Raw genomic sequence first — 26,917 nt, 5'->3', positions numbered from 1 at the left:
TAGTTAAACCTCCTATAATATCTCAGTAAATGAACAAAATATAGCCAAATTCTTTGCCATGGTGGCCAACAGTCCCATCCCCAATAGAGTCTTCTTTCCATCTGAAGCTTCATCAGCACAGTCTTTACCATCCAGATTCCTTTCAGCATTCTGATCTTCCGAGCCCCTTCAAGAATCACCCATTAAGCTGCACAAACAAAATTACAGGCTTTTCTAGCCTGTTTCTCCAAATTCTTTCAATTTCTTCCATAAACTAATTCCAAAGTCTCCTCCACATTGTCAGATATATAGTTACAGTCAACAGCCACACTTCTCAATGCCAATTTCCTATATTAGTCAGTTTTCCATTAGTATAACAAAATGTCTGACACAATAAATTTATAAAGAGGAAAGGTCCATTTAGGTTCATGATTTTAGCAATTCCACTGCTTCATATGGTAGACTCATGGTTTTTAGGATTGTGGTGAAGCAACTCATCCAGGCAGTGGCGTGCTATAGAGCACAATCACTCACCACATGGCCAGGAAACAAAAAGCAAAAGAGAAGTCTGGGTTCCCACAAAGCCCTTTAAGAACACTCCCAGTGGCCTATAGACTTACCTTGTAAAGGTTCTACCACCTCCAAAATGGCACTACTTTGGGAACCAAGACTTTGGACCTTTGGAAGACATTCAACATATGAACCATAGCATTGTGAGTATCTGCTATTCTTCTATTGTTCTGAAATACATAGGAAAATGCTTCTGACTGCTCCAGTTTTTTGTCAGCCTCCTTCACACTCCCCCTCTACAGGAAATTTATTGGAAATAAAGGGTGACCCTCTGAAACAAGTTTAGAGGTGCCCCAAAACACCACACACAGCCTCGTGCAGAGGGGCCCAGCAGACAGGACACCCACCTCATATGATGACAGTCACAGCTGCTAGCTCCCCATGAATGTCACCTGATCTGAGAGAGACACTAGTGCCATGTAAGACTGCAGAGGTATTCCTGTCAGGTACCCCAGACTGGCTCCAAGTCCACACAAATCATCAACTTTGAATCTGATCACCCACCTAGTTCTCTGTTTTGTCTGAAGTGACTTCCACTTCCCACCTGCTCAAACCTGGCCCCGCTGCCCTCGCCTCACCATTACTAGACTCTGTTCTACATCCCATGCAGATCTAAGGTCTTGTCTTCCTGTTGATAACATGCACTGGTGCATTCTGATCTGCTCTCTCCACCTTTTAGGGTCTTCCTGGAACCCTTCAAAACAAGATTCTGCTTCCTAGAAAGCAGGAAGTTGGGTCAGAGCAACAAAGATTGGTGCCTACTAGTGGACAATGTGGCAGAAAAGATAAGTGATACTCTGGGACCCCTATTTCTCAGTTGCTTTTTAGTATTATTCAAGTCCCTTACCTATTTCAAGACCTTGTTTGTTCACCCTATGAAACATTGGACTAATTCCCAAGGACTAATTATATATTCTTTCCAAAGCATTTAATATTGGACCAGCAATATGCTTTTTCTTAATATTTACTTCTATTTTACAGTGGCATTAGTCCTGAAGAAACTACTCTCATAATTTGCTATACAAACAGGGTCCTGCCTTTAAATATGTTTGGGAAATGCAATGAACTGAAGCTCACCTGGGTTTCATGGAGATTTATAATGTTCGGGGGCAGTTTTTCCCCTGGACAAGTTATTTAACTACTTTCTCTGTTTTCATCTAATCCATAAATGGAACTAATGATAGTTAGTTTATCTTTCCAATTATTCTTGTGTGCACTAAATTAGGTGCCGTATTTTAAACATTTAGCAAAATACTTGGCATATCACATGTACTAACTACATGTTAAAAAGTAGTATTGAAATTTCTACTAGTATAAATATTTAACTATGTGTAGAATTCCTGCAATTCAAACAAACCAAAAACAAACAAACAAACAAACAAAAAAACCTTTCTAATGTTGCAGGATCAAATTTTGCCACACATTATTTGACCACAAAAACATACAAAACTACATATTAGGGAGCTACCGTATGCTGTTTCATTAAATGTAATATATTGTGAAACGTTTAAATCAAGTTTAAATCAATAGAGATTTAAACTCTATTGTCTCTATTCTCTATTCAGATACTTAGCATTTGAATATGGGTGAAAATATTCAAAATCATTTATTCTAATTTTTTATGTGTACAGAACATTATTGTCATCTTTTTGCTCCTATTTAACTGTAACTTAGAATCTCTTCTTCAAGCCTGAATTGCTTTCTCACAGAAAGTACCACTATCGTTGCAAAATGAAAGATCTACCACAAGAGGGCACTGTGCTCCCAGCGCATTCAAAAAGAACCAACATTGGCAGACACGCCAGCAGTCCTGGCGCATCCCGCAGAGTTTCGTTGTTGCAACAGGAACAATTGTATTTGTTCATTGTTTGTGGCTAGAGACAGAACAAAGAAGCCATTGTGAGCTCAAAAGTTCCAAAGGCAAGAAACCAAACGTGACAACTTTTGGTCAAATCTTAAAGTCATTTTTCATTCATGCCGCACGGTGGCGCATCTTCCTCAATTATAGCCTTTGTCCCCCATGAACCAGTTGTCAAATGTTTTAGATCTTTGTATTGCCAGAAAGCTGTCATGTTGAAAATGGGTTCCATAAATTGATGCTTTATTAAGAAACACTGTAATTGTTATTTTAGCTTTCTCCTTACATACTTATAAAAAATTGCTGCAAAACTGAAGGAGAGAGAGAGAGAGAGAGAGAGAGAGAGAGAGAGAGAGAGAGAGTGAGTTGGGAAAGTTGGGGGGGGGGCATTTTCTGGTTAGAGATGGCCAAATGTTAGAATAATGAAATAGAGAGCTATTTTCACTGTACTCTTGGGATTCTCACCAGTCCCTGAGCAGAGGTTCCACTTAATGTATATATTGCCCCAAACAAACATAAATGTAGACATTATTTAAAAATAAGAGTGGAAAAATACATACCACTAGCCAATATTAACTCAGTATATAAAAACATGTTACATAAAAGTGCCAGCCTGTTCCTAATATGGCAGGATAGATGACAGGAGATGATCATGTAAGTGTGATCAGCAATGTCCCAGATTCTAACTCCTATCTTGAATTTAAGCATCTTCCTAACACTACTTTTCCATTAAGGACAGATCATGATTGAATAAATCAATGGTCTGTTCGATTTTTTTTCAGCAAATACCTAATGATTGCTTTCATTCTACCTTTTCATACTCTTCACTCAGCCTGCCCCAATGATTACACCTTATATAATTGTCATATTGTCAAAAACAATAAATTGACATTGATGAAATACAGTTAACAAACTACAGACAATATTTGGATTTCATCAGAATATTTATGCACTTTTGGAAGTAGTATATAGTCCCATAAATTTTTATTATACATGTGTATGTATGAGTATATATACATATACACACATATGCATATGTAAGTATACACACATATATATACACATAAATGAATATATGCATGTGTATATATAATATACATTCTCTTTATCATACACACACATACACACTTGCATATATACACATACACAAATATATGTAGACATTCACAAAGCTAGCATCACAGTCAGGTCACAGAAGTCTTCTACCATAAAGGAACTTCCTCATTTAGCTGGTTAGAGTTAGACCTTAGCTCAACCCTAATTCCTCGCAACCACTGATAATGTTGGCCATCACTGTATTTGTGTGATTGTGATAATGTAGTAAAAATGGAATCACATTATGTAACTTTCTGAGACTGGAGTTGTGTATCATTCATTCATTCATTTCTGTTGCTGAGTAATATTTAATTGGTATACACCTAATCCAGTTCGTTCATCCATCGGAGGACATTTGAGCTGTTGCAGATTCTTAGCTTTATTTAAGGAACTACTGTGGGTCTTCATGTAGGTTTTTATGTAGACATAAAGTTTCTTTTCTCCAGTATATACACCCAGAAGTGTGATAGCCAAGTCGTGTGGTAAATGTATACCTAATTTTATAAGAAACTGCAGAACTGCTGGGCATGGTGGCACACGCCTGTAATCCCAGTGGCTTTGGAGGCCGAGCAGGGTGATCACAAGTTTGAGGCCAGTTAATAATTTAGCAAGGCCCTAAGGAACTTAGCAAGGTCCTGTCTCAAAATAAAAACTAAAAAGGGCTGGAGACGTAGCTCAGGGGTAAAGTACCCCTGGACTCAACCCCCAGTACCAAGAAAGGAGAAAGGAAGGAAGAAAGAAAGGAAGGAAGGAAGGAAGGAAGGAAGGAAGGAAGGAAGGAAGAAAGAGAAAATACAAAACTTTTCTCAAAGTGATTACATTACTTGATAGTCTCACCAGCAACGTGTAAGAAATTTGTGCATTATTGCTTCACATTCTAATCACCAGGTTTCAAGTATTTAAAAAATGTTTAGCCATTTGAATGAACGTATAATGTTATTTGTGTGATTATTGGCCAGCATATTTCTCTCCAACGGGACCGTCAATTCCAGAAGTTCAGGCAGTGATCCTTTTTTATGGCTTGGCATAGTTAGGTGCTCAATAAATATGTACTATCTGCTTGAGAGGATGCTAGAAAGAACAAATAAACGAAGGGAGAAATGGAGCACAGGGGCGGGGGGTAGAACCAGGAAGGAAGAAGGGTGAGGAGCCTGTGGGGCCAGTTTGCTAAACTCCAGGCCGCTGTCCTGTGGGTAAGAGCAGACTGCTGGAATCTCCAGGACTGTGCCTGGCCCCCTGCTCTCACACGGTACTCATGTCCTTTAAAATGGAACAAGGTCCTCAATATGTATCACCTCTTTTATTCTACTTGTTTTTTTTTTTTTTTTTTTTGGTGCTGGGGATTGAAGTCAGGGGCACTTTAACACTGAGCCACATCTCCAGCCCTTTTTTATATTTTATTTAGAGACAGGGTCTCACAGAGTTACTTAGGGCCTCGCTCAGTTGCTGAGGCTGGCTTTGAACTCACAATCCTCCTACCTCAGCCTCCCAAGCCTCTGGAATTACAGGCATGTGCCACCGCACCTGGCCCCCTCTACTCTTTGGTAAGGTCTTATGTGGTACTAAAGGGGAGGAAGAGCTCTTTTTACCCCTTGATCTCCTAGCCCATAACTTTGTTCTTGGTTAATCAAGTCAATTTCTAGTTGCAGAAGACTGAAAGAAAATGTTGTTATTGTACCTGGGGGCAAGTGTATTTTAAATTCTGAATTAAATTTTCTCCTTTTGTTAAACCACAGGTTTCTGTTTTACCCTGGTATAAATATTATGCTGCTTTTGTGGGGTGGCAAGAGGGAATGCATCAAAAATTTTCTTGAAAAATATTGAGAGTGTAGTCCATTCACATCTGTAGTGCTAAGGAAACAGGAGAGAAGATTATCTTAAACTTCCTCGTAGGGCCCAATCTCTTCTCTGGGCACTCTTGTTCATTCTTCACCTGAATACACCAACTAGTCTATCTCCTCCAACCCTCCCAGCCTTACCACATTCCCAGTGTATTTCTTCTTTCTCAGGAAGGAGTTACAATAAGATTTAATGCATCACCTTTTCCATTACCAAATAATGATATTCCACTTTTGGAATCTTGGGAGGCAGCCACCAAGTGGTTTGCTTTACCTTCCATCCCAGAGGCTTCTGAGTTCCGAAAAATCACGGGAATGGGGTTCAGTTTTAACAAAGCAAGCCCTGCCTATAAGACATAGCCTTAAGTCAGTATTATAGTTCTATTTACTGAGCTTTTCTACCAACAATAAGACAGCCCATGAAAGAACTTTACACAGAAAATTTTGATTTATTTAGTCTGACATTACATGCTCTATATCACATTGGGGGAAAACACTCTAAATTCGAATTTTAGGAGTCTTAAAAAGCATATTTCTTTTAAGCCTGTTTATTCCATTGTGCTTTCTATGGCCTATTTAAAATTTTTCTTAAAGCATCATTGGAGATAATCTAAAATTCTACATTTCAGATTAAAACCACTAATATTTATAATCAAATTACTATATGCAATTGGCTGTGCTAAACTTTATTTGGGTTTTGAAGAAAAATGATAGAACACTTTTCATAAGTTACTCAAGACAATCTAATAGACATGAATTTTAAAATAAACATTTAAATAAAATTTTAACATTTTATTCTGGCTTGCTTCACTGTAGTCATGTTGTACTGAAAGCTTGGCCCTTAAAACTGAAGTCACTCCAATAACAAGGACAAAGATTTGAGAAAAAGGAAAGAGAAGTTTTATTGCTTCCCTAGCAAAGGAGAATGTCAATGGATTAATGAATGTCACAGAGGCTGCATCACTAACTGCCAGGGGAGCAGAGGGTTTCAAAAGGGGAACAAAAGGGATACAAGTGTTTCCCAAGTATCATCTAAGTAGATCTAATTGGCCTTATCCAAGTAGGTCTAATTAATGTTTAACACATCCTTGAAAGAGCTATTGATCCAGTTTTCGGGTCTGGCATTTCTTTACTCTGTGGACAGTGAGTGGAACGGCAGATAACTTGGCAGAGGACAGGAAGAATATTAATCTGCAGTTGGGAGGGGAAGAGGGACAAGGCGACAGAAAAAAAATATCAGTTTTAAAATAAGCTGCAAGCATCATAGAGTGTACCTATACAAACCAAGATATCCGACATCACTACGTGAAATAATCTTATGGGACCAACAGGTGGACCACTGTAGTTGGCTAATCACTGTTGTGCAGTGCAGGACTGAACTTAAGTCAACTTTGAATCAATCTTCTGTTCTCTGTAATGAAGGCAGGCCAAGATTCTAGCCAGTTCTTTACATTAAAATAGGTACCAAAAAGTATCATTCTTCAAAGAATAAGCATATTGTGTGACAGTTCCAAGTACATGTGTTTTCCTGTAGACACACAAAATCAAAATCAGATCCAACACAGAACAGGCCACATCTGCTCTGCAGGCCCCACTCCCTCACCCCACCTCCCTGGCAAGTGACTTCAAGCAAGTTCATTAGAATTACAGTATCTCATCTTGCTTGGGAAATCCTTTACAGTGATAACTGAAGGGAAGAAAAATGTGTCCACTTTTCTTGGTTTACAAAGCGTATTCTCACTACTGTTCAGAGTGCTTCCTCAAGCTGTCTTTGAAGAAGCATATCTTCTTAAAATAGAGAACTAATGGATTAAATAATAAAGAGTTGAACCAAAAGAAATGATTAAGATGATTAGGTCAGAACTAAGACTGGAAATTAAAAACCAAAACAAAGCTGGGGGTGGTGGTGCATGCCTGTAATCCCAGCAACTTGGGAGGCTGAGGCAGGGGGATCGCAAGTTTGAGGTCAGCCTCAACAATTTAGCGAGGCCCTAAGCAGCTTAGTGACACCCTGTTTCAAAGTTTTAAAAATAAATAAACAAAAAGGACTGGGGATGCAGCTCAGTGGTAAAATGCCCCTGGGTTCATCCCCCAATATCCCCAAACAATACAAAACAAAACAAAAAATGATACATAAGAAAACAGAAAGTCACAGATCTAAATATTCCCAAAACAATACCAGGTAAAGTATAAAATGTAAGCTACAGTAAAATAATAATTTGGAAATTTTAAAAAGAGGCTTAGAATCATCACAGTAGACAACTATGAGACTTAAGGTTGGTCTTAGAAATAAACCTTCAAAAATAAAATTTAACCCTAAGATAATTTGAATTAGAATTTTAGCAAAAAATAAAGGTAATAGGTAAGGAGGTAGCAGAGTCAAAACTGTGAAGTGTCAGGGCAGGTCTCAACAACCCAAAACCTCCAGGCGCTGTCCCACATTGATTGGCAGGATTTGTACCAGACACACAAGTGCCCTCTAGTGACCGTAGGAGAAAAACATCTTTCCTCCCTTCTCTGTTTCCCATGTCTTTCCTTGTTTTAGTTAATAGAATATCATTTTCTTTGGTAGGATTATTTGGAAAAGTCTGTTTTTCTAGACATATCCCAATAAAGCATCTTACAAAGTAGTCAAGGTGAGGTGAAGAGAAATTAATCAAATGTTGAACGGAAAGTCTTATGAAGCAATAAAATCTATAGCAAAAATGTAAAGCTATCCCTATAAAATATTTATCATATTAAAGACAAAAGGCACATTGACTCAATTTGACTCTTAAGTTTTATTCATTTCAATGAGGGCAGACTATTTCCAAAAGGAAAAAGAAGAGCAAAATATATATTTTTTTCAAGAAACAAGAGACCTAAGAAGTACTCAACCAGTCATCAAAGAATTATTTTATTTTTATTTTTTGAGAGTGATTGCCAAATTTGCTCAGACCTAATAATCATTTGAAATTTCAATCCAGTTTATGTATGTGTGGTTTGATTGGAACTTAGGTCTCCCAAGATTATTGCAGTACAATAAGCCACATACTTAGCTTTTTAAAAATAATCATTCATTTGCAAAAGAGGTTTTAAGCATTAAATGAGAAATATTGTGAAATCACTTTGCAAATTCCAAAGCACTGTATATAACAATATTTTGATTGACAATATTTCATAGGTTATTGGGGAAACTGGTTCAATTCAGGCTCATATCCTACATTTATAGATTATACTCCCCACCATTCAGTATTTTTCTATCAATTCTGTTTCAAGTATTAAATAAACATGGAAACAAATGTCTTCATTAAAACTTAAATTGGGGCCACAAAGTCTTCATGCTTTAATTAGTCAGAGGACAATGAATGGAACTCTAACAAAATGACATTCAGGAATAGCTGTAGTTTAGTCTAAGGGCTCCCTGTGGGAAACAATTCAGTTGCATGATGATGACAAAAGATATCATAGAAATATTTTCTTCTTAGTGATAAAATACAGACAGAAGGTGAAAAGTTGTGACTGGTGAGTCACTTGGACATAGCGCATGAATTTTATTTCTTAGTCTTTTCTCCTCCCATTGTTAGGAAATAAAGCATGATTTTAAAATTGTCTTTTCTTGTGGACTAAAATTACTTATTGAATAAAAGCAAGCTGTTATCTATAGGACAGAAACTTTCCAAAGATATTTAGTTTTATTATTAATGTTTCTGAAATACCTTATTCATGTCATATAATTCATTTTTGCACAGTCTTTTAGGAAGAGTAAATTCTCTTATTTTTCTCTCCCTGTTTATTGTGTCACTCTAGATTAATAAATTAGACTGCTTATTTGTTGGCATAATAGAACAATAAGTAATGAATGAACCAATGAGTCCAAGTGGAAGGCTTATGTTGGGTTGTCATATTGTGGTTACCTGTGAACACGTTGCTTGGAAGGTTCAGAATACCTGTTACACAAATGTGAATATGTTCTACTCAGTTCTGTTCTCAGACTTTGTTTGTGGTGCAATGGTTAATGAACCTGGGGAATGTTTCACAGTATGCAATTTCTCCTGGACTTTTAAATGCACACCCACATATTAGCAATTCTCAGAAGTTAGCCTACAGTCAGCCTGCTTAACTTTGTAACAACTTTCCATGACTCTTCATGTTTTCCATGGAACACAGCTCCCACCAGGGCACTGATGCTACCATGAGTTTAGTTAATTGATGGTTTGTCATAAAATACCAATTTGATAGTTGGATTTGGACACAACTGCCAATCAAGGTCTCATAGGGCTAAGATGATCAAAAGAGACTAAGTAGGTTTATGGTCCAAATAAACTGAAAAATTGAGGGTCCTTAATGATGAGTAAGCTTTTTGTATAAGGAAGCTTTTTATAAAGCTGTATTTATTCAATTTAATGGATTGTTCTGAATCCTTCCATTTTTAAAAAAGATGAAATGTTGGAGATAGCTTTTACTTTACTCAGTTATGATCTTCATCACGAAACTCTATAGTCTCCCTCATAGCAGAGACGATCCAATTTTGCTCACAATTGTAAGCCCAACACTGTTAGTTCAGAGTCGGGCTCCAAAATTCATTAACTAAACAGTAATTATTTCCTTTATGTCTTACTTTGCAAAATACATAGTTGATATAGTCTCATAATTATTTCTAAAATGGAAAAATCCAGGAAATCATTGGACTAAATTAAAGTCAATTTCACTAAAAATATATATGGCTGTGGACATGGCTTCCCTTCCGTGGTGCCCGGGGATAACATTTCCAGTCCCTCTTGTACTCCAGTTGGGTCATGTGACTAATTTTAACCCAAAGAATGAAAGTGGAAGTGATTTATTTATGTCATTTCTTGACCCAATCTTTCTCCATTAGCAGGGATGAATACAAAGTATCCTTAAGTTTTGAGGATGATGGGACCACAGAAGTCTGGGTCCTTGAGTCACCACAAAAAAGAAAGGCAATCATGAATCACCACATGAATCACAAATATTGATCTATTTATCAAATGCAAAATGAATTTTTTGTAATTCATTCACTGTTATATTGAAATTTGTTTCAGAAGATGGTGTTACCCAACATCTCTATCCACATTTATATATGGATGTGCACAAAACTACATCTTCACAGACATATACTAGAAGCACTTGCACCAGAAGGTCAAAAGTGGTATCATCCAGGTAATACAATTGCTAGATTTTATTTTTCCAAATCACCATATTTTCTAAATTTTCTTCAGTGATTAGAGATTACTATGCATTATTATTATATATTAGATTTATAATCAAGGGGAAAACAAAATAAACACTATATATGTATGTGTGTATATATATAATTTTTTCTTTTAAAAAAATGATTACCAGCTATAAGCCTTCTTTCTTTTGTTTTTGTGGATCTTCAAGCCCTTTGTTTCAGTCCTCAAAACTGGTAAAACACTTATCTTAGTCACAACTGGGACTAAGTCATCCTTCCCCACTCCCCTGGACATTTAGGGAGTGATCACCCCAAAAGGAGGGGTACCGTTTTTTGAAAGAAGACTCATCTGGATTACTTTACTCCAGCTGGATCCTTCATTATGTGGTCTGCATGTGCAACTTTTTGTTCTGAAATAATTTTAAATTTAAAAAAAGCTGCAAGAGTGGTACAATGAGCTCCTATTACTTTCTTTAAAATTCCAAATTATCATTTTACTCTATTTAAATAAACTATCATTCTCTGTGTACACGGACTACACGTGATAGATTTTTCCCCACTGAACCACTTGAGGGCAAAATAAGAACAACTAGCAATATTCATGAAAATTCTTGAAAGTATGCATGATTATTCTGTAATTAAAATTATAGTAACTTAGTTGTAAGGAAATACTTGGAGATACCAAAACGTTTTTATTATAAGAATGTTAGCAATACTTAGGATATTGAAAAACTAGAAAAGGTCTTCATGTCCAATAAGAGTTTGTTAGAGTAAACTGTCCAGTGAAATTACACACTGCTTCCAATCTCCATTAGGATAAAGGTCAAAGCCCTTAATATGTCCACCTCTGTTGATGTTCGTTCGTTATTCTTGTCACTGCTAGGCCTCCTTTGAAACTGCTTCAGTCACCTTTAGAAAAGTGATCACCCAAGGTTCCCTGAATCTTAATGAATGTTGACTTCCAATGTGTTTTCCTCTCAGGATCAAACCAGGCACCGGGATACGTGGAGATTCCATTCTCCCTCAGGATTTAGGCACTCCTGACTGATGACCTCAGGAAGCAGGCATTCTGACTGAATGCAAGGCAGCAACATAAAGTCTATGGAAAAGGCTCTATAAGAAGCCTGAGGTGGTCAGGAAGGGCTGTTCAGTGCAAGAGCCTATAGCTTAGCACGTAATGGGGACTCCACAGAATCCCAACAGATGACCTATCCTCATTTCGAACCAAGAGTCAGTTTCTCAAAACCACAGATACACATGAGCATCCCCAGGAGAAAAAGAATGCCACCTTTCTTCTTAGTAACATCAGTGGAATACAGACTTTGGCTGGCTCCACAAATGTAAATTTCCAAAGCTCTTTACTCTTTTCCAGTTAGTGTATTCACCTTCTTTACCAAGCACAATGAAAACAAACAACATTACTTAATTCCCAATGGAAATCCTTTGACTTTGGCACCACACGTTCAGAAATTCTAAAATAAAAAAAACATGAAATCTAAATACAGGGCCTCTGGGATGGTCATACTTCACATACAAATATTTGGATGGAAAATCCAGGTGATACAGTTTTACACAACAAAAAAGTAAACTATAAAATACATCTCATAAACATATTTCAAACATTTCATCAAATGGACCAAGTTTAAAAATCAAGAAGGAAACACTCCAAAACATATTTATCGAAAAGACAATACTGTTTATGTCAACATTTTATGTGTGTCAGAAAGGGCTTAAGAGTAGAATAGAAAAATGCAACATTCTTCATTGAATTAACTGAACATCATCAGCATGCTTCTCTCAAGGAGTGCATGAGAACTACACAAAAATTTAATTTATTTTAATTTATTAATAAGATCCTATTTAGCTTATTTCTTAAGAAATAAGAATGGGACATAAAACCAGATATGGCAGAACTATACAAAGAGAACCAAGAGAATGACAAGATTTTCAATTGGTGTCGATTAGTTAGTTTGTCGACTACAATAAAACTAAATCGGCAAAAGGAACCATGACTCACACTGAGCCAATGCGCAGCATGTGTTGGGCTCCCAGTGCCTCTGGTGAGGAGCCGGGCAGCCCTTACACCTCCTGGTTGAGATTGCACTGTCTGCTTTGATCTGGAATCTCATGAAGGACCCCTTGGGGCACCTGGGAATCATGGACAGCTACATTCCTCAGACTCGGTCACCTACTACCATTTCTATATTTCTCATAACATCTTTCTTTTTAAGTGACAGAGCTTAAAGAAACCCTTAACTGGCCACTTCTCAGCAGAGAAGGGGCAAAAGTACTTTGAGATGGATGTGGGGTGGTTTGGAGGTACCAACAGATTCAGATAAGTGGGGAGACCAGAGCAGGCATCATCAAAAGGCATTGCATAAGGAACCCATGGGTGGCTCCAGGAGAAGACCAGCACTGGGCCATGTTAAAAACAGATGTGGCCTGTCATTACACCTGGAAGTTTATACCCAAAGAGCAACAGAGAAGACGACAATGGAATATATTTCTTTTTATACTATTACGATGAAAGCATTTTTTTTTAAAGAAATATGGATGTCAAGTGAAACAATGAACATTTAAATAAAATGGATATGGAAGGAATTTAAAAACTCTCTTCTTTTGTGACTTTCCAATCTTTTTAAGTGGTTATGTTCAGTCAGGTGAGTTTTATTTTATTGGCCATCTGTACAGAACATTAGACACTTCTGAGGAAAAGCAAAGAACCCCATTGACATCTTCAGGTAGATTGGGAAGGAGAGGGAAGGGGATGAAGGGAGTATATGAAACCCAAGTCTCCATGATTTTTGTGCCCAGCTAAGTGGACACAGTCTTCAACCTTACGTTAAATGACAGCTTCGGATCACAGAATATTTTCTGGTCACTCGGTCACCAAGTATTTTCAAGTCGTGATCACAAGCACTTGGTGCCCAGCGTGCTGCCGAGTAACATAAAACACAGGAGCAACTTGAGAGAGAAATTTCTGTGCAGAAAAGAGGCGGAAGACCTTCCACACACCAGAGGTTCTGCTTTGTACGGCCTTACTATATCCGGAGGTAAGGCTGTCATTCCTTGAATCTGGAAAGCAAAGAGCAGACAATGCAGAAGACCTGTGATTTAAGAGCAGGACTGGGCCAAGCTTGCTGGCCACCTATATTTCTTCAGGGGACACAGGGCGCAGGTGATGGTTGCAGAGTCAAACATGTCAGTAACCCGGGGCTTAGGGATGTTGAACAGAGGGCCCAGGGGCCCCGCTGAAAGAACAGCAGGGCAGGCCCTGGTGCTTTCTGAAGTGCTCACCAGCCTATTCCTATTTTATAACAACTTCAATTTTAGAACAAATTTCCCTCTTCAAGGGGAGTTTTCAGGAATCTGGAGTTTTAAGTCAACCCAAATAAACACGGAACAAAAACAGATTATCAGACATATCAAAGGACAAGTGAACCATTGGATTTATGGATGTGGTGTCTGATCCTGAGATTCTTCTATTGTGAATCCATGCAAAACATGCCACCTAGGTTCTCACGAGTTAAACCAAGTTGGGCTCACCGACCACTCTGCATTGTCTGTCTTGGAACATCTCACGTTCACTGGCAGGCCCAGGACAAGCTTGTTGAAGGAGAGGCCTTCCTTCTTAGTCCATTTAAACTTATTCATGGCATCCATGAAAGAAAGGTTTTTATACTGCTTGGGGCTTTTGATAATGAAAGGCCATGTCCTGAAATTACATCAAACAACCACAATTACATTCACAAGTACATTTTGTATTTCTTTCACTTTTCAATATTCTAATATAGATGACATGTTTGCTCATTTTTACACACATGGATAACTCTATGTCAAATATTTATAAACTCATTAGTCAGTTATTAGAACTATATTTCAAAACGTGTCTTTCAAAGAACTACACCTATTGTTTGAGTAGAAGTATGTATTATATCTATCTATCTATTGTTGGTACCAGGGATTGAACTCAGGGATGTTTAACCACTGAAACACAACCCCAGCCATTTTTATTTTTATTTTTTTTATTTTGAGACAGGATCTCAAAATACAGATCCTTGCTAGGATCTAAGTTCCTGAGCTTTGCACTTGTGATCCTCCTGCCTCAGCCTCCCGAGCTCTGGGATCACAGGTATGTGCCACCGTGCTTCAGGTATTACTTTTAGACAAATAACATGACCTGAGAAAGCTTCCCTAGCATCTCACGATTCTAGTTAACAACATAACTGCTAAGTATTCATTTCTGAAGAGTGTGATGCTCATAATGTAACAAAGGAAACTTGAGGTTCTTAAAAGAAACTTTACAGATACAAAATTCAAATCCACACAGTGGAGAAGCCTGACCCCTGCTGGTTGTGCTGTGTCTGCTCACCTGAGAAGATCTGAATTTTAATCAGTGGTTTAGAAAATTTTAGTGAGGCTGCAAAATGAAATTGACCAAATTATCCTATGCACATACATGAATATGCCACAGTGAATTCCACCTTTATGTATTTATAGAAAGGACCAATTAAAAACAATAAATAAATAGAAGGAAGACTGGTAGAACAGGGAACTGGGAGAGGGAGGAGGGACGGAAAGAGAGTACTAAGGACTGAAATAGAGCAAATCATATTCTATGCATGTCTGAGTATGTCAAAATGGACCCCACTGTTATGTATAACTATAGTGCACCAATAAAACATTTTAAAATTTTACTGAGTATGAAAACTGTATACCAAATATGCTTGGCTTCTATTTATTGCTCTAAAAAAATACATGCTAAATGTCCAAAAGAAAGAAGAAATCACAGAAATAGCTTAAAAAGATACTTTTCAGGTGAAATCTTTCATTAAATATTTTATGTTATTGATTTCTGAAGACAGGAAAAGTGTAGTTGTTAGCAGACCAAAAAAATGTATATTGGAATTGGAAAATATCATGATAAGTGAAATAAGCCAGTCCCAAAAAAACAAAGGCTGACTGTTTTCCCTGATAAGTGGACGATGGTATATAATGGAGATGGGAGGGTGGGGTGTGAGAGAAGAATGGAGGAACTTTAGATTATGTAGAAGGAAATGAGAGGCAGGGGGGATATGAAAGATAGTGGAATGAGACAGACATCATTACCCTATGCACATGTATGATTACACAAATGGTATGAATCTACATCGTGCACAACCATAGAAACGAAATGATGTACCCCATTTGTGTACAATGAATCAAACTGCAGTCTACAAAAAATAAAAAAATAGTTTAAAAAATGTATATTAATCTGTGGACACTACCGGAGATTATTATGGGTGACCAGTAGGAACTTGACTACCCCAAGAAGATGGTCTAGTGATTTCCAGTAATCACCAAATAATTAGCCAGTCACTGAGGAATCTACATTTTAAATATTGATGTCTCAATCTCTTTATTTATTTCTGTCATTATTTTCTCTTACATGCATAACCCACTCAGGGCACTAAAATTATCTTTTTGAGTACATTAGATAGTCTTTATTAATTTCTTGAAATTATGAAGGTAAATGTTAATGTCGAAATTGAAAATTATTTCTTTTATTCTGTAACAAATGAGAACATAAGACAAACAATGGTGATATATAAAGATATTTATATTCTTCAATCCCTAATTTCATTTTTCCTTTAATTAAGAGTCAACATATTTGTTGAATTTTAAATGCATTGTTTTATATGGGATCTTAAAGTTAAGTGCCACAAATTAAAAGCAATCAGCATCACACTACCTTAAACATATCTAGCAGTGACCCCAAATCTAGACATTTCCTAATTAAATTGTGCTGGCATATAGAGATATAATCTGAAGTTAATATAAAAACAAAAACTTGAAAGATACTCATTACATTTGCAGACAATGTTGCTTAAATACACTAGAAGCTACAGATAGGTTTTATTAAATATAAAATAGTTTAAAATCAAATATTAGAATAAAATTTACTTTTTACAAAGATAGGTGCCTGGGCACAGTGACACACACCTATAACACCAGTTACTCAGGAGGCTGAAGGAAGAGGATTGTGAGTTTGAGGTCAGTCTACACAATTTAATGAGATCCTGTTTTAAAGTACAATATTTGTTAAAGCAGACTGGGAAGTACTTCAGTGGTAGAGTGTCCCTGGAACCTATCTCCTGTACTGCCCAAAAAATGAAATTAATTTTTAAAAGATAAGGTGCTTATTTTAAAAAGGGAAAAATCAACTTTTACACTCAGAGAAATGCTGGAGGAAGAAAGGGGAAATTATGTCTGCAACCACATAAAACACCACAAGAGGGCATTTGCACTTGAATATTTACTAAGGTTGCTTAGGAAAGATAAATCTGAATTTTTTGCAGACTTGCTGGTTAGAGTAATAACTGCAACCATTATGTATAGATAGAAATCTAAGAACTACGCTTCTATAATAAATCAGTAAACTAGTATTTATTGAAATTGTATAGCATAAAGTGACAGAAGAGACGTAATCACATTTGTTAACTTGTAGCACAAACTCAATGGCTCATACATGGAGACAATGCTCTAAGATGGAGGACGTGGAATGTGGCCACCGACTCTGAGAAGATATCTGTGTCTCATATTTTTGTCTCTTCAATTCCTACAACTTAGTTGAGGTCCACTCTACGATAATATCATATTAACAAATTCTCTCTGTCATCGCTAACCAACCCAACTGTTCTAACACCACATTTCCAGACTGACTCCTGGAGATCAGAGAAGGAGAAGAAAGATGAGGAATCTGAAAAAGTGACTATTCTAAATATTTTACTCAAAAAGACTAAGCTTTAAACCAGAAAGAAGTAACCTTAAAGGAACAAGTATTTCTGCTATTACTGGGACTAAGGTTTAGCTGGAAATGTTAAGTATGCTATAGAAATGAAAGCAGCTACATTTCTGCACATCTGAGCATTGTGTAAATGCCTTCTCTGATACACAAGTAAAAAAAAAAATTCTACTTATATATTATTATAGTTGATAGAAACAAATTATGTTAATATTGCAATTAAATACTGGTGGGTAATTTTCCTTTATAAATCCAATCTAAATTCTGAGAAGTTTTTCTTCAAAGGTAGAAAAATTTACTGCAATACACAATGGTGCAGCATAAGTTTTCATTTTCCAACAAAAAAGCAATTTATATTTGTAAATTCATATCATCACAAAGGAAAAAAAAGATTACAAAGTTCAGAGACTTACTTACATTCTCTTACTTGAAGTCTTCCTATAAAACTACAATAATCAAGTGTGGTATTAAAGTAAGGCTACACATGCCTATCTGTGAAATACAAAGTTGAAAAAGAGTAGCTGGGCATTGTGGCACATTCCTGTAATCCCAGTGGCATAGGAGGCTGACACAGGAGGCTCACAAGTTCAAAGCAAGCCTCAGCAGCTTAGTGTAGCCCTAAACAACTTAGTGAGACCCTGTCTCAAAATACAAAATAAAAAGGGCTGGGGAGGTGGCTCAGTGCTTAAAGCACTACTGGGTTCAAACCCTGGTAACAAAAAAATGAGAATCAACATATGATCAAATGCATTTTCAACAAATATTCCAAAGAAATTCAATATTAAAAAGTACATCAAATGACTCTTGAACAACTTCACACTCATATGACAATCAATCTTGTATTTACCTCACATCACACACATTAAAAATTCACTCAAAACGAATCATCAATGTAAATAAAAAACTGGGGAATAGGAAAAGAGAAAATCTTCACAACCTTGGATAAACAAAGATTTCTCAGAAAGGATGTCAAAATCGCAAAACAAACCAAAAAAGGATGAAATGAACTTTAATAAATAGAGTATAAAAATTAAAATCAAGTTATAGACTTGTAATTACATATAAACATATGTCTGACAAAAGGGTAATAGTCAAAATATAAAGAACTCTTACAAAATACAAAGAATTCTTTCAATTCAACAATAAGAAAACAGTAATCCAATTAAACGATACACAAAAAGTAAGAAGGCGTACAATACATACACTTTACTGCAGAAAAATTCTCCAGGTAGTCTTGGGTGAAATGAGGCATCCCCTCTTTCTTGTTGTAGTTCTAAAGAATAACTGTAGATTGTGATGGGAATGCTATATCCTGAAATAGGGAGAGACTGGCTGGAAAAGTACAGGCTTTGTCCCGGTAACATTCTGTTGTGGTCTGAATGTTTATGTCTCTCCAAAATTCATGCTGTGGTGATATTAAGAGGTGGGGTCTTTAGGAGGTTCTCAAGTCAAGAGGATTCCATCCTCACAAATGGAACTAGTTCCCTTATAAAAGATGCATGAGAGGAACTTTCATCCCTTTCACAAGAGGAGGACTTAGCAAGAGGGCGCCATATTGGAAATAGAAAACAAACCCTTGTCAGACACTAAATCTGCTGCTTGATTTTGAACTTCCCAAACTCCACAATTATAATAAATCAGTTTATAAATTACTCAAACTAAGTTAATTTCTTGTAGCAGTTCAAATGGATTAAGATACTCTCTTAGTAACAGAAAGTCCTTCAATGCTTTAGCTCAGCAAATCACAACACCCTGGGTATAAAACCCAGGATCAGCTGCATTTCAAGGTCTCAACCACAGTATAAGATAAAGTAAGGCAGGTGCAATTAAGCTACATTAATGAAGAGCAGCTATCTCTAGCCCTGGGTGCTGGTGTGCAATGAAACCTAGGCTTCTGTTGACACTTGCTTCTTATCTGTAAATAATTCATTTCATGCAATCTGTTGCATATGATTTTATTGTGTCTTACCAGCTGGTAAACAGTACCCAATAAACCTGCTTCACAACAACTGGTAAGCATGTGAAAAGAAGCTCTAAACCATTAGTTATAAGGGAAATGAAAATAAAAATCACAATAAGATACAGTGACAAACACATTAAAATGGGTAAACTTTCAAAGATTGAATTTGACTTAACTTACATATATAAATATACCACAGTGAATATCTACATCATGTACAATCACAAGACTGGGATCCTATTTAGAATAAGATGTACTTCATGTTTGTATAAATATGTCACAATGTACTTTACTCTCATGTATAACTAAAATGAACAAATAAAAAAAGCAATAAAAAGTCACAGAATTGGAACTTAAATTTAAAGAAGAAACTAAAAAATCAGAAAAAGAGTAATTCTGAATTTAAAATGATACAATAATTTTGGAGGACATTTTTGACAGTCTTATGGTGTAAATATAATCTTAGTATATAATCCAATGACTCCATGAGAAACAGTAACACCAAGACTGAAAATATGTGTCCAAAGACTAAAATAATAATGTTCATAGCAGCTTTCTTTATTATAGCCAGAAACTAGAAACAATCCAAATGTCTTTCAACTGATGAAACAATAAATTAATTGTGGTATATCCACACAAGGGAATATTACTCAGTAATAAAAAAGAATGGATTGTTGATGCATGTATAGGCATACATAAATCTCAGAAACATTCTGAGTAAAAGAGCCAAACACAAAAAAGTGCATACAATATAATCCCATTTATATAAAACCTAAAAAGTACTAATTAATATATAGTGACATAAAACGAATTTGAAACTTACTGGAGTTTCATGTGGGAGGGAGGTAGGATTGTCTCTAGATAGATATGAGAGACCTTTAAGAGTACTGGAAATGCTCTACGTCTTGTTTGTGATGTAGTCATATAGTTGTTCATATATGATAAAACTTTCTAACAGTATATTTAAAATAGGTACACTTCATTGTATGTAAGTTATACCTCTAGCAATGTGACTATAAAAGATAAACAGGAAACAGAAACAAACATATCATCGGTAGGCAGACAAGAAGAAGGAGGAGGAGGAGACAAATATAATGCATAAACTTTACAATCTCTTTGGTAAAGAGGGGAACAGAAGATCTGAATCAACACAGTGCAATTCCCAATCCTCTTCACACCCTCCAGGTAGATGACTCTTGGAAAGAACGCAGCAGTGAGTCTCTCTCAGAGAGGGCAGGCCTGAGGTCTGCAGAAGACTTGACAGCCTCACATAAGGCCTGGCCATTTCCCCATGGAAAGTGGTTCAGCCCCAACCAGATTAAAAACTCCTTTGAACAGATTTTTAGTAAAATCTGAGAAAGAAAACAACTCATACGTTCTAACATGGAGTGCCACCCCTACACACAAATCTTTACTCTCAAAATATAAAAATATGCATACATAAATAAATCACCCAAACCTCAAACTGTGGTAACAGAAAGCAAGAAAACTAGGCAGAAGTGTTTAGTAGAAATTTTGGATAGGAATGCGTCAGCACAATTTAGAAAAGAGACAACCATGGAAAAAAAAGAACAAAAAGAGAATATATGGCTTGTAAAGATACAAGAAAAGTGAGTCTAGAATAAAATAGGAATGAATTTTACCGAAGATAATTATGCCAAGTATTTCATGCTTTAAACTTATCTGATCAAATGGATGCTATAATATGAAAGCTCAAATACAAGATGACAAAATAACAATGAAATCAAAAGGGAGATTGCAGAGCAAATGAAACAAATTTAAGACAAAATACATTTTACATCAAATTAATTAGAAAAAATGAGAAGCAGAAAAGAACTCTGAAATTTTTAAAAAGAAAATGCTTGAGAAAAATCTCAAATAGATTAGAAAAAAATATGTAGATATAATACAAGAAAAATTCTCTGAAATGAAAAACAAGTGAATATATGTAGTGAAAGCACACTTTGTATCTCAGGAAAATCTGATTCAGATGCTCAGCACTCAAGTACATGTAATCTAACTTATGAGTCCTTCAGGCAAAAGAAGAATTCTTCCCTTCATCGAGGGTGATTTCCCCAGGCATACAAAATATGGCCCCAAATACTATATCCAGACAAAATGTTGTTCACATAAAAGTGCAGAAATTCTCAAACGTGAAAGAATTTGGGTTTCAAAGCATCTGGAAATCCTTCTTGATTACAGAACCAGAAGATAAATCCTGAGGTCTCAAATTAAAGAACTCAACATAGAAATCATACAGAGATTAGGGGTTTGTTGGGGGCTGTGCCAGCCAGAATGGCACCTGATCACATTGGCAGTGAGGAGGTTAATTAACATAAGCACACTCAGGTGATTTATCACTGGCCGAATTCAGTTAAGTCCATGCGCACAACGCATGCACAGGTGTTCCCCAGCGCGCCTGCTCGGGCCTGCTCGTTTTAACCCTTGCCGTGATGGGGCAGCTGGCTCCTCGCCTGATCACAACTGGCGTGGCCCCACCCTCCACCTCCTGGAGGGAATATAAATGGGCAGTGGGTGGGGGCACGAGAGTAAGAGCAGCAGCTAGCAGAAAGAAGCGGAGTAGAAGCCACTAGCAGAAGAAAAGGCAGCAAGCAGATAGAAGCAGCTTGCAGAGAGGAGCAGCAGGCAGCGGGGGAAGGCAGATCACAGAGCTGAGAATTGAGAACACACCTCTAGATCACAGATAGATAGATCGCAGTACGCAGGACACATCACTAAGAAGCACCTCAGATAGACGCACCCTTAGTTCACAGGATGCAGGATGCACCTTTAAGAAGCAGCAGAACTAAGAAGAAATAGATCTCTGATAAGCGTAGAAGTCTCTCTCTAAAACTTTCTCTCTAAGCAAAGTTTCTCTTCCTGATAAGCAAAGTTTCTCTTCCTCTAAGCAAAGTCTCTCTTCCTCTAAGCAAAGTGTCTCTTCCTGATAAGCAGTTTCTCTTCCTTTAAGCAAAGCCTATCTTTCTCTCAAAGTCTCTCTTCCTCTATAAATTTAGTGAATATAGGAAAAATAGTTTATTTCCAGGCCCCTCCGATAAATACCTGTGCAATTGTTGCTGCGGGCGGCAACAGGGGTTCTCATTGACTCTATCTAAATATGTACATATTATATTAAATAGTATAGAAATTGTGGCCTTAGAATTAAGTATATAATTTAAAAATCTTAAAAACTCAAAAATTATAAATAATAAGCATTTGGTGGTGTGAAAAGGGAGATGGGAGAAATATGAAGGTATTAATGTCCTCAACTTTCATGAAACTTGTAATCAAAAAAGGGAAATCTAACATGTTAATGTCTCTTGTGATCTATTCCCTCAACATTTGAGATCTCCATTATAAAACATTATCTCATGTTTAAAATAATAAACAACATTTAGTTCAAATTCAACCAATGTTTAGTTTAATTTAGTTTCTCTTTTTGAGGATACATTAAGACTAAATTAAAATTCAATATTTTGTTTATAACAATGTACAAACATAACCTTTTTAATGATATTTAATTCATACATCTTTATATCAATATAAAGTTTTCTGTCATAACATTCAATTAATGTCAGCAATGTTTATTTCTAATGGAATTTGAGGCAATGGCCTTTGCCTTCTTTTTAAATACTTCCTCTGTATTACCTGAGCTCTGTATAATAAGTCAGTGTAATTTTTAAACTGTAAAAACACAAAGTAATTTTCCTGCAAATACAAAAAGAAAAGTCTCTGGATTGTCTTTTAGAACTAGAACCAATTACACTTTTCTGAATAGAACAAATCTCACTGGAGCTTCATACTCTTAAAATTTGGTACAACAGAGAACACAGAATTTGCCTAAATTCATTACCTATTCTTTTATTTGATCTGTGTGAATTTTTGTTTTTCCAAATGCCTTGCCAGGCCTGTTAGGAGGCAGAAAAATTGAATCCCCAGAATAGACAATAATAATAAGACAAGATGTCATTGTTTATTTTTTATCAACCCACCCTCTAAATCCTATGATTACTACAAAATGTTGAAAATAAAATGCAGTACCTAATTAGTCATGATGTTGAAAGCACAAGAAAGTAGGTTTGTGACCTTGTGTCATATGACATCATTTTAAACACTGTATCCTGAAGGTCCAGCAACATTAATTTTCACTAATATTAATTTTCAGTTATATTACTTCCAGCAAAATAGAAAAAGTCACCTAACTCATTTCTCTCTTTTGATCCTTTAGCCAGCACCAGGTTGGCTTGGCCTTCATGATCATTGATGTCACTGTTATGATGAACTAGATTTGAAAGTCTCATTTACAAATGAAAATATGCTATTTAAAATAGAGGGTTTTTTAAAAAAATTCATATTTTCAAAGAATAAATTTAACCACAGAGCTAAATGTTTTTTTCTGAGCAATGACAGTTTCAAAACTGGCTGTGTTCTGTGGTACAATTCTCCCTCTTTCCAAGCGATGGAAACCCAACTTCAGCCTCTCCTGGGGATGATCAAAGTCATGGACATTGGCAATGCTTGTCAGGAAATGGGAGCCAAGTGTTTTTAGAGGCTTTACAAAGTCCAACATAAAAGGGGGCCATGGAGAGCATTTCATTCATATAGTAAACATACAGCTTTGCAGGTTTATTCCTTTTTAACATTCTCTCCAATAAACCCGTGATTAGGAAAAGTTCTTATTCAATAGGCAAAAAAGTATTCTGAAGGAAGAAAACTACTTAAATCTAAGGAAAGAATAATATGATATCAATATTTGGGGCTGGGGTTGTGGTTCAGTGGTAGATCGTTTGTCTACCATGCTGTAGCTCTGGATTTGTTCCCCGGCACAAGAAAACAAAACAAACAAAAACCCGACTATTACGAAAACAAGATTCTATCCTAGTATTTTTAGAAATGCACTTTATGTGCTGTTTTAATTTCTATTAATATTTTAGTTATTATGGGTGTGGTTTGACTAATTACATTAGTCTCATTTTGAAATGTCCTAATTACAAGAAACTATCATATATATGAGTGTGTGTATACATATGTACATATATATACATACATATAGAAAAGACCAGAGTATTAACGCTACATGATGTTGAATAGTTTCATACTCTCTTAATTTTTATTTCTTCTTCTATAAAACTCAGATTATATGTCTTGTTCTACCTATTAGAATTGTGTAAAAATAAATTAAATGAAAACATGCATGTGAAAACAGAAGACTACACAGTAATTTGTATAAGCATTTACTTAAAATGTATTTTACTAGACAGACTCTTGTTCTGGTGGTCTTGGGACTGTTTGAATAGAGCAAAACATGTCTATGAATTCTATGAATGAGTAATTTTAAAAAAGAATGTCCTTAATTCATAATTTATAATCCCTATAATATTTAGGAAAAAAATGAGACCATATTTATATTTTCCTTAGCTGTCTACATTTGCCCATATCCTTAGAAATTGTTTTTTATTGTTCCTAAATACATTCTATGAAAATCTTTGTGTATAGTTTTGTTTAATTAGATCAGTCCCTTTTATTTTGAAAGTCCAAATTATTAGAAAATTCTTTTTTATATAAAAACAAAATTTTATCATGCCAAAATTTCCACCTGCATTTTAATTCTTCTTACTGGTATTACTAAGAACAGATTAAGTCCTTTTTTAACATCTACTTTAATATATCCTAAGCAGCATTCTCTGTATCTTCCTCCCCTAACAACCTTCATTGAGCTTTGTTCCTTTCTTTCTTTCTTGGTCTCTCTATGATGCAGTCGACCCGTCCTGTGCGTGCTGCTTTCAAAGGGCAGCCTGAATCCTAGGGCTACCATCATCACCAAAGGCACATTTGCCTTTCAACAGGACAATAACAATAGTTTCCTGATTGGTAGCATTCTGTCCTATTTTGCCCTCCTACAATCCTTTCTCAACACAGTAGCCAAATTGACTTTGCTTATATCCACCGAAGGTTCTTTTTGCACCTAAAGTGCACAGGCTTTCTATTGCCATAAAAACCTCCATGGTTTGGTCACTTGCTTGGGCCCCACCTGCTCACTCAATTTGCTTCAGCCAAATACACTCCATTGCTGTTCCATGGTGGGTTCTTGCCCACCATAGGGTCATTGCACTGGCTCTTCTCTCTGTGAAGAATACTTTTCTATGTCATTCTATTGCTGGCTTAGCATGTAGATCTTGGTTCAAATGCCAGCTCTGCAGAAAGTCCTTCACAGCCCGATTGCCAACCATTCCACACTTTCTTCACTCTTTTTGATTGTTTTATAACAGTTACCACTGCTTGAAATTTTATATTCACTTATTTGCTTAATATCTCTCTTCCACTTTAGACAATAATCTCAAGATGAAAAGAAATATGTTTATTATTTTATCTTAGTTTTTATGTTACGCAATTATGCAACTATGCAGAAAGAGCCAACATAGCAGGCCTAAGACTGCTACACTTAGCAAGGTCTGCTTCCAGGTTTGACCCCTGGCTGGTGTCTGGAAACTTACAGAATAATTTCCTATGTTAATATTAAACTTTCTCGAAATGGTCAGAGTGACTCAGTGTGCCTAGACTGTACAGACAGTGTGGTTCATGCGGAACACCTGCTTTCTGTCTGGGAGTCTGGAACACCAGTCCCCTCTGAGCGTGGAGGCTCTAATGAGTTCCTCCTGGAGACAACGCTTGACAGGTACCACAATTCCATGCTGGTGGAACCCAGTATATTCTTGCAACTCTACAGGAGAGGGCTCTTGGAATTTTGCACCTGGTTTCCTCTGGACTTCGCCCCATGTGCCCTCCTCCCGCTTTGTCCATTTTGCTTTGTATCCTTTCATTGTCATGAATACTATTCACGAGTGCAACTATATGTTGAGTCTTTGAGGTCTTCCTAAAAGTCATTGAACCTGAGGGTGATTTAGGGGACCCTTAACACAGCAATCAAGAAGCTTACTTGGTCTCCCCACTTGCAAGTAATCAAAAAGAACTGCACATAAAATAATTCCATTCCATAGCAGATAATGTTTGCAATATAAGAATAAAGCCCACCATGACATCCATCTACCACTTACGTGACTGGTCTGTAGATCTCCTTAACACCGATGAATTGAAGTTGTTCCATGATGTCTGGAATACTTGCACATCGAGTAAGATTAACTCTTGGATAATAAAGAAGGTAGGAGAGACACATTTCATTCCTGGTGGTCAGACCTCCCTGAAATGGAGATCATTTTAATTAGTAAAATATATATTCCACCAAATTTGAGACATATAACACAAAAGCCACCAATGGCATACAAAAGTATTTTCCAATTCTGAAACATATTGTTCATCTTTCTATAGCTTTTCATTACACTTTACATTCAATCTACCAAAGCGTGTGCCCCCACACAATCTATGGTTCAATGTTGTATGTTCTTGAACTTCACATACATATCACATTACACGTATACTGCTTCAAAACTGCTCTTTCAATCAATACTATATTCTTCAGATAGACTCATGTTAACATGTGTAACTTTATTTAACTGATTTTCATAACTATACACTATTTCATTATATGGATTGTGTAATAATGTATTCATTTTTTCTTCTTTTGATTGGTATTTGAACTGTTCCTTTTTGTTGTTGTTGTTGTTCCTTTGTTGTTACCTGGTACTATGAATATTGTACA

The 26,917-nt window shown here is 36.3% G+C and overlaps 1 protein-coding gene across 1 annotated transcript in view; it reads right to left on the bottom strand.

Annotated features, from left to right (window-relative positions):
• Nucleotides 1-11,188: 11,188 nt before the first annotated feature.
• Nucleotides 11,189-26,917, bottom strand: part of Moxd1 (monooxygenase DBH like 1) — a 79,314-nt gene continuing 63,585 nt past the window's right edge. The window contains exons 10-12 of the mRNA XM_047557751.1: nucleotides 26,316-26,458; nucleotides 14,063-14,231; nucleotides 11,189-13,591 (exon numbers count right to left, since the gene is read on the bottom strand). Of these exons, the coding sequence (XP_047413707.1) occupies nucleotides 13,427-13,591; nucleotides 14,063-14,231; nucleotides 26,316-26,458 (477 nt within the window). The 3' untranslated portion in view covers nucleotides 11,189-13,426. The remainder of the gene's footprint in view (nucleotides 13,592-14,062; nucleotides 14,232-26,315; nucleotides 26,459-26,917) is intronic.

Source organism: Sciurus carolinensis, chromosome 7 (assembly GCF_902686445.1).
Source record: "Sciurus carolinensis chromosome 7, mSciCar1.2, whole genome shotgun sequence".
Classification (NCBI taxonomy): domain Eukaryota; kingdom Metazoa; phylum Chordata; class Mammalia; order Rodentia; family Sciuridae; genus Sciurus; species Sciurus carolinensis.
The sequence above is the reverse complement of the archived record's forward strand: the minus strand, read 5'-3'. Positions and strand labels throughout refer to the sequence as shown.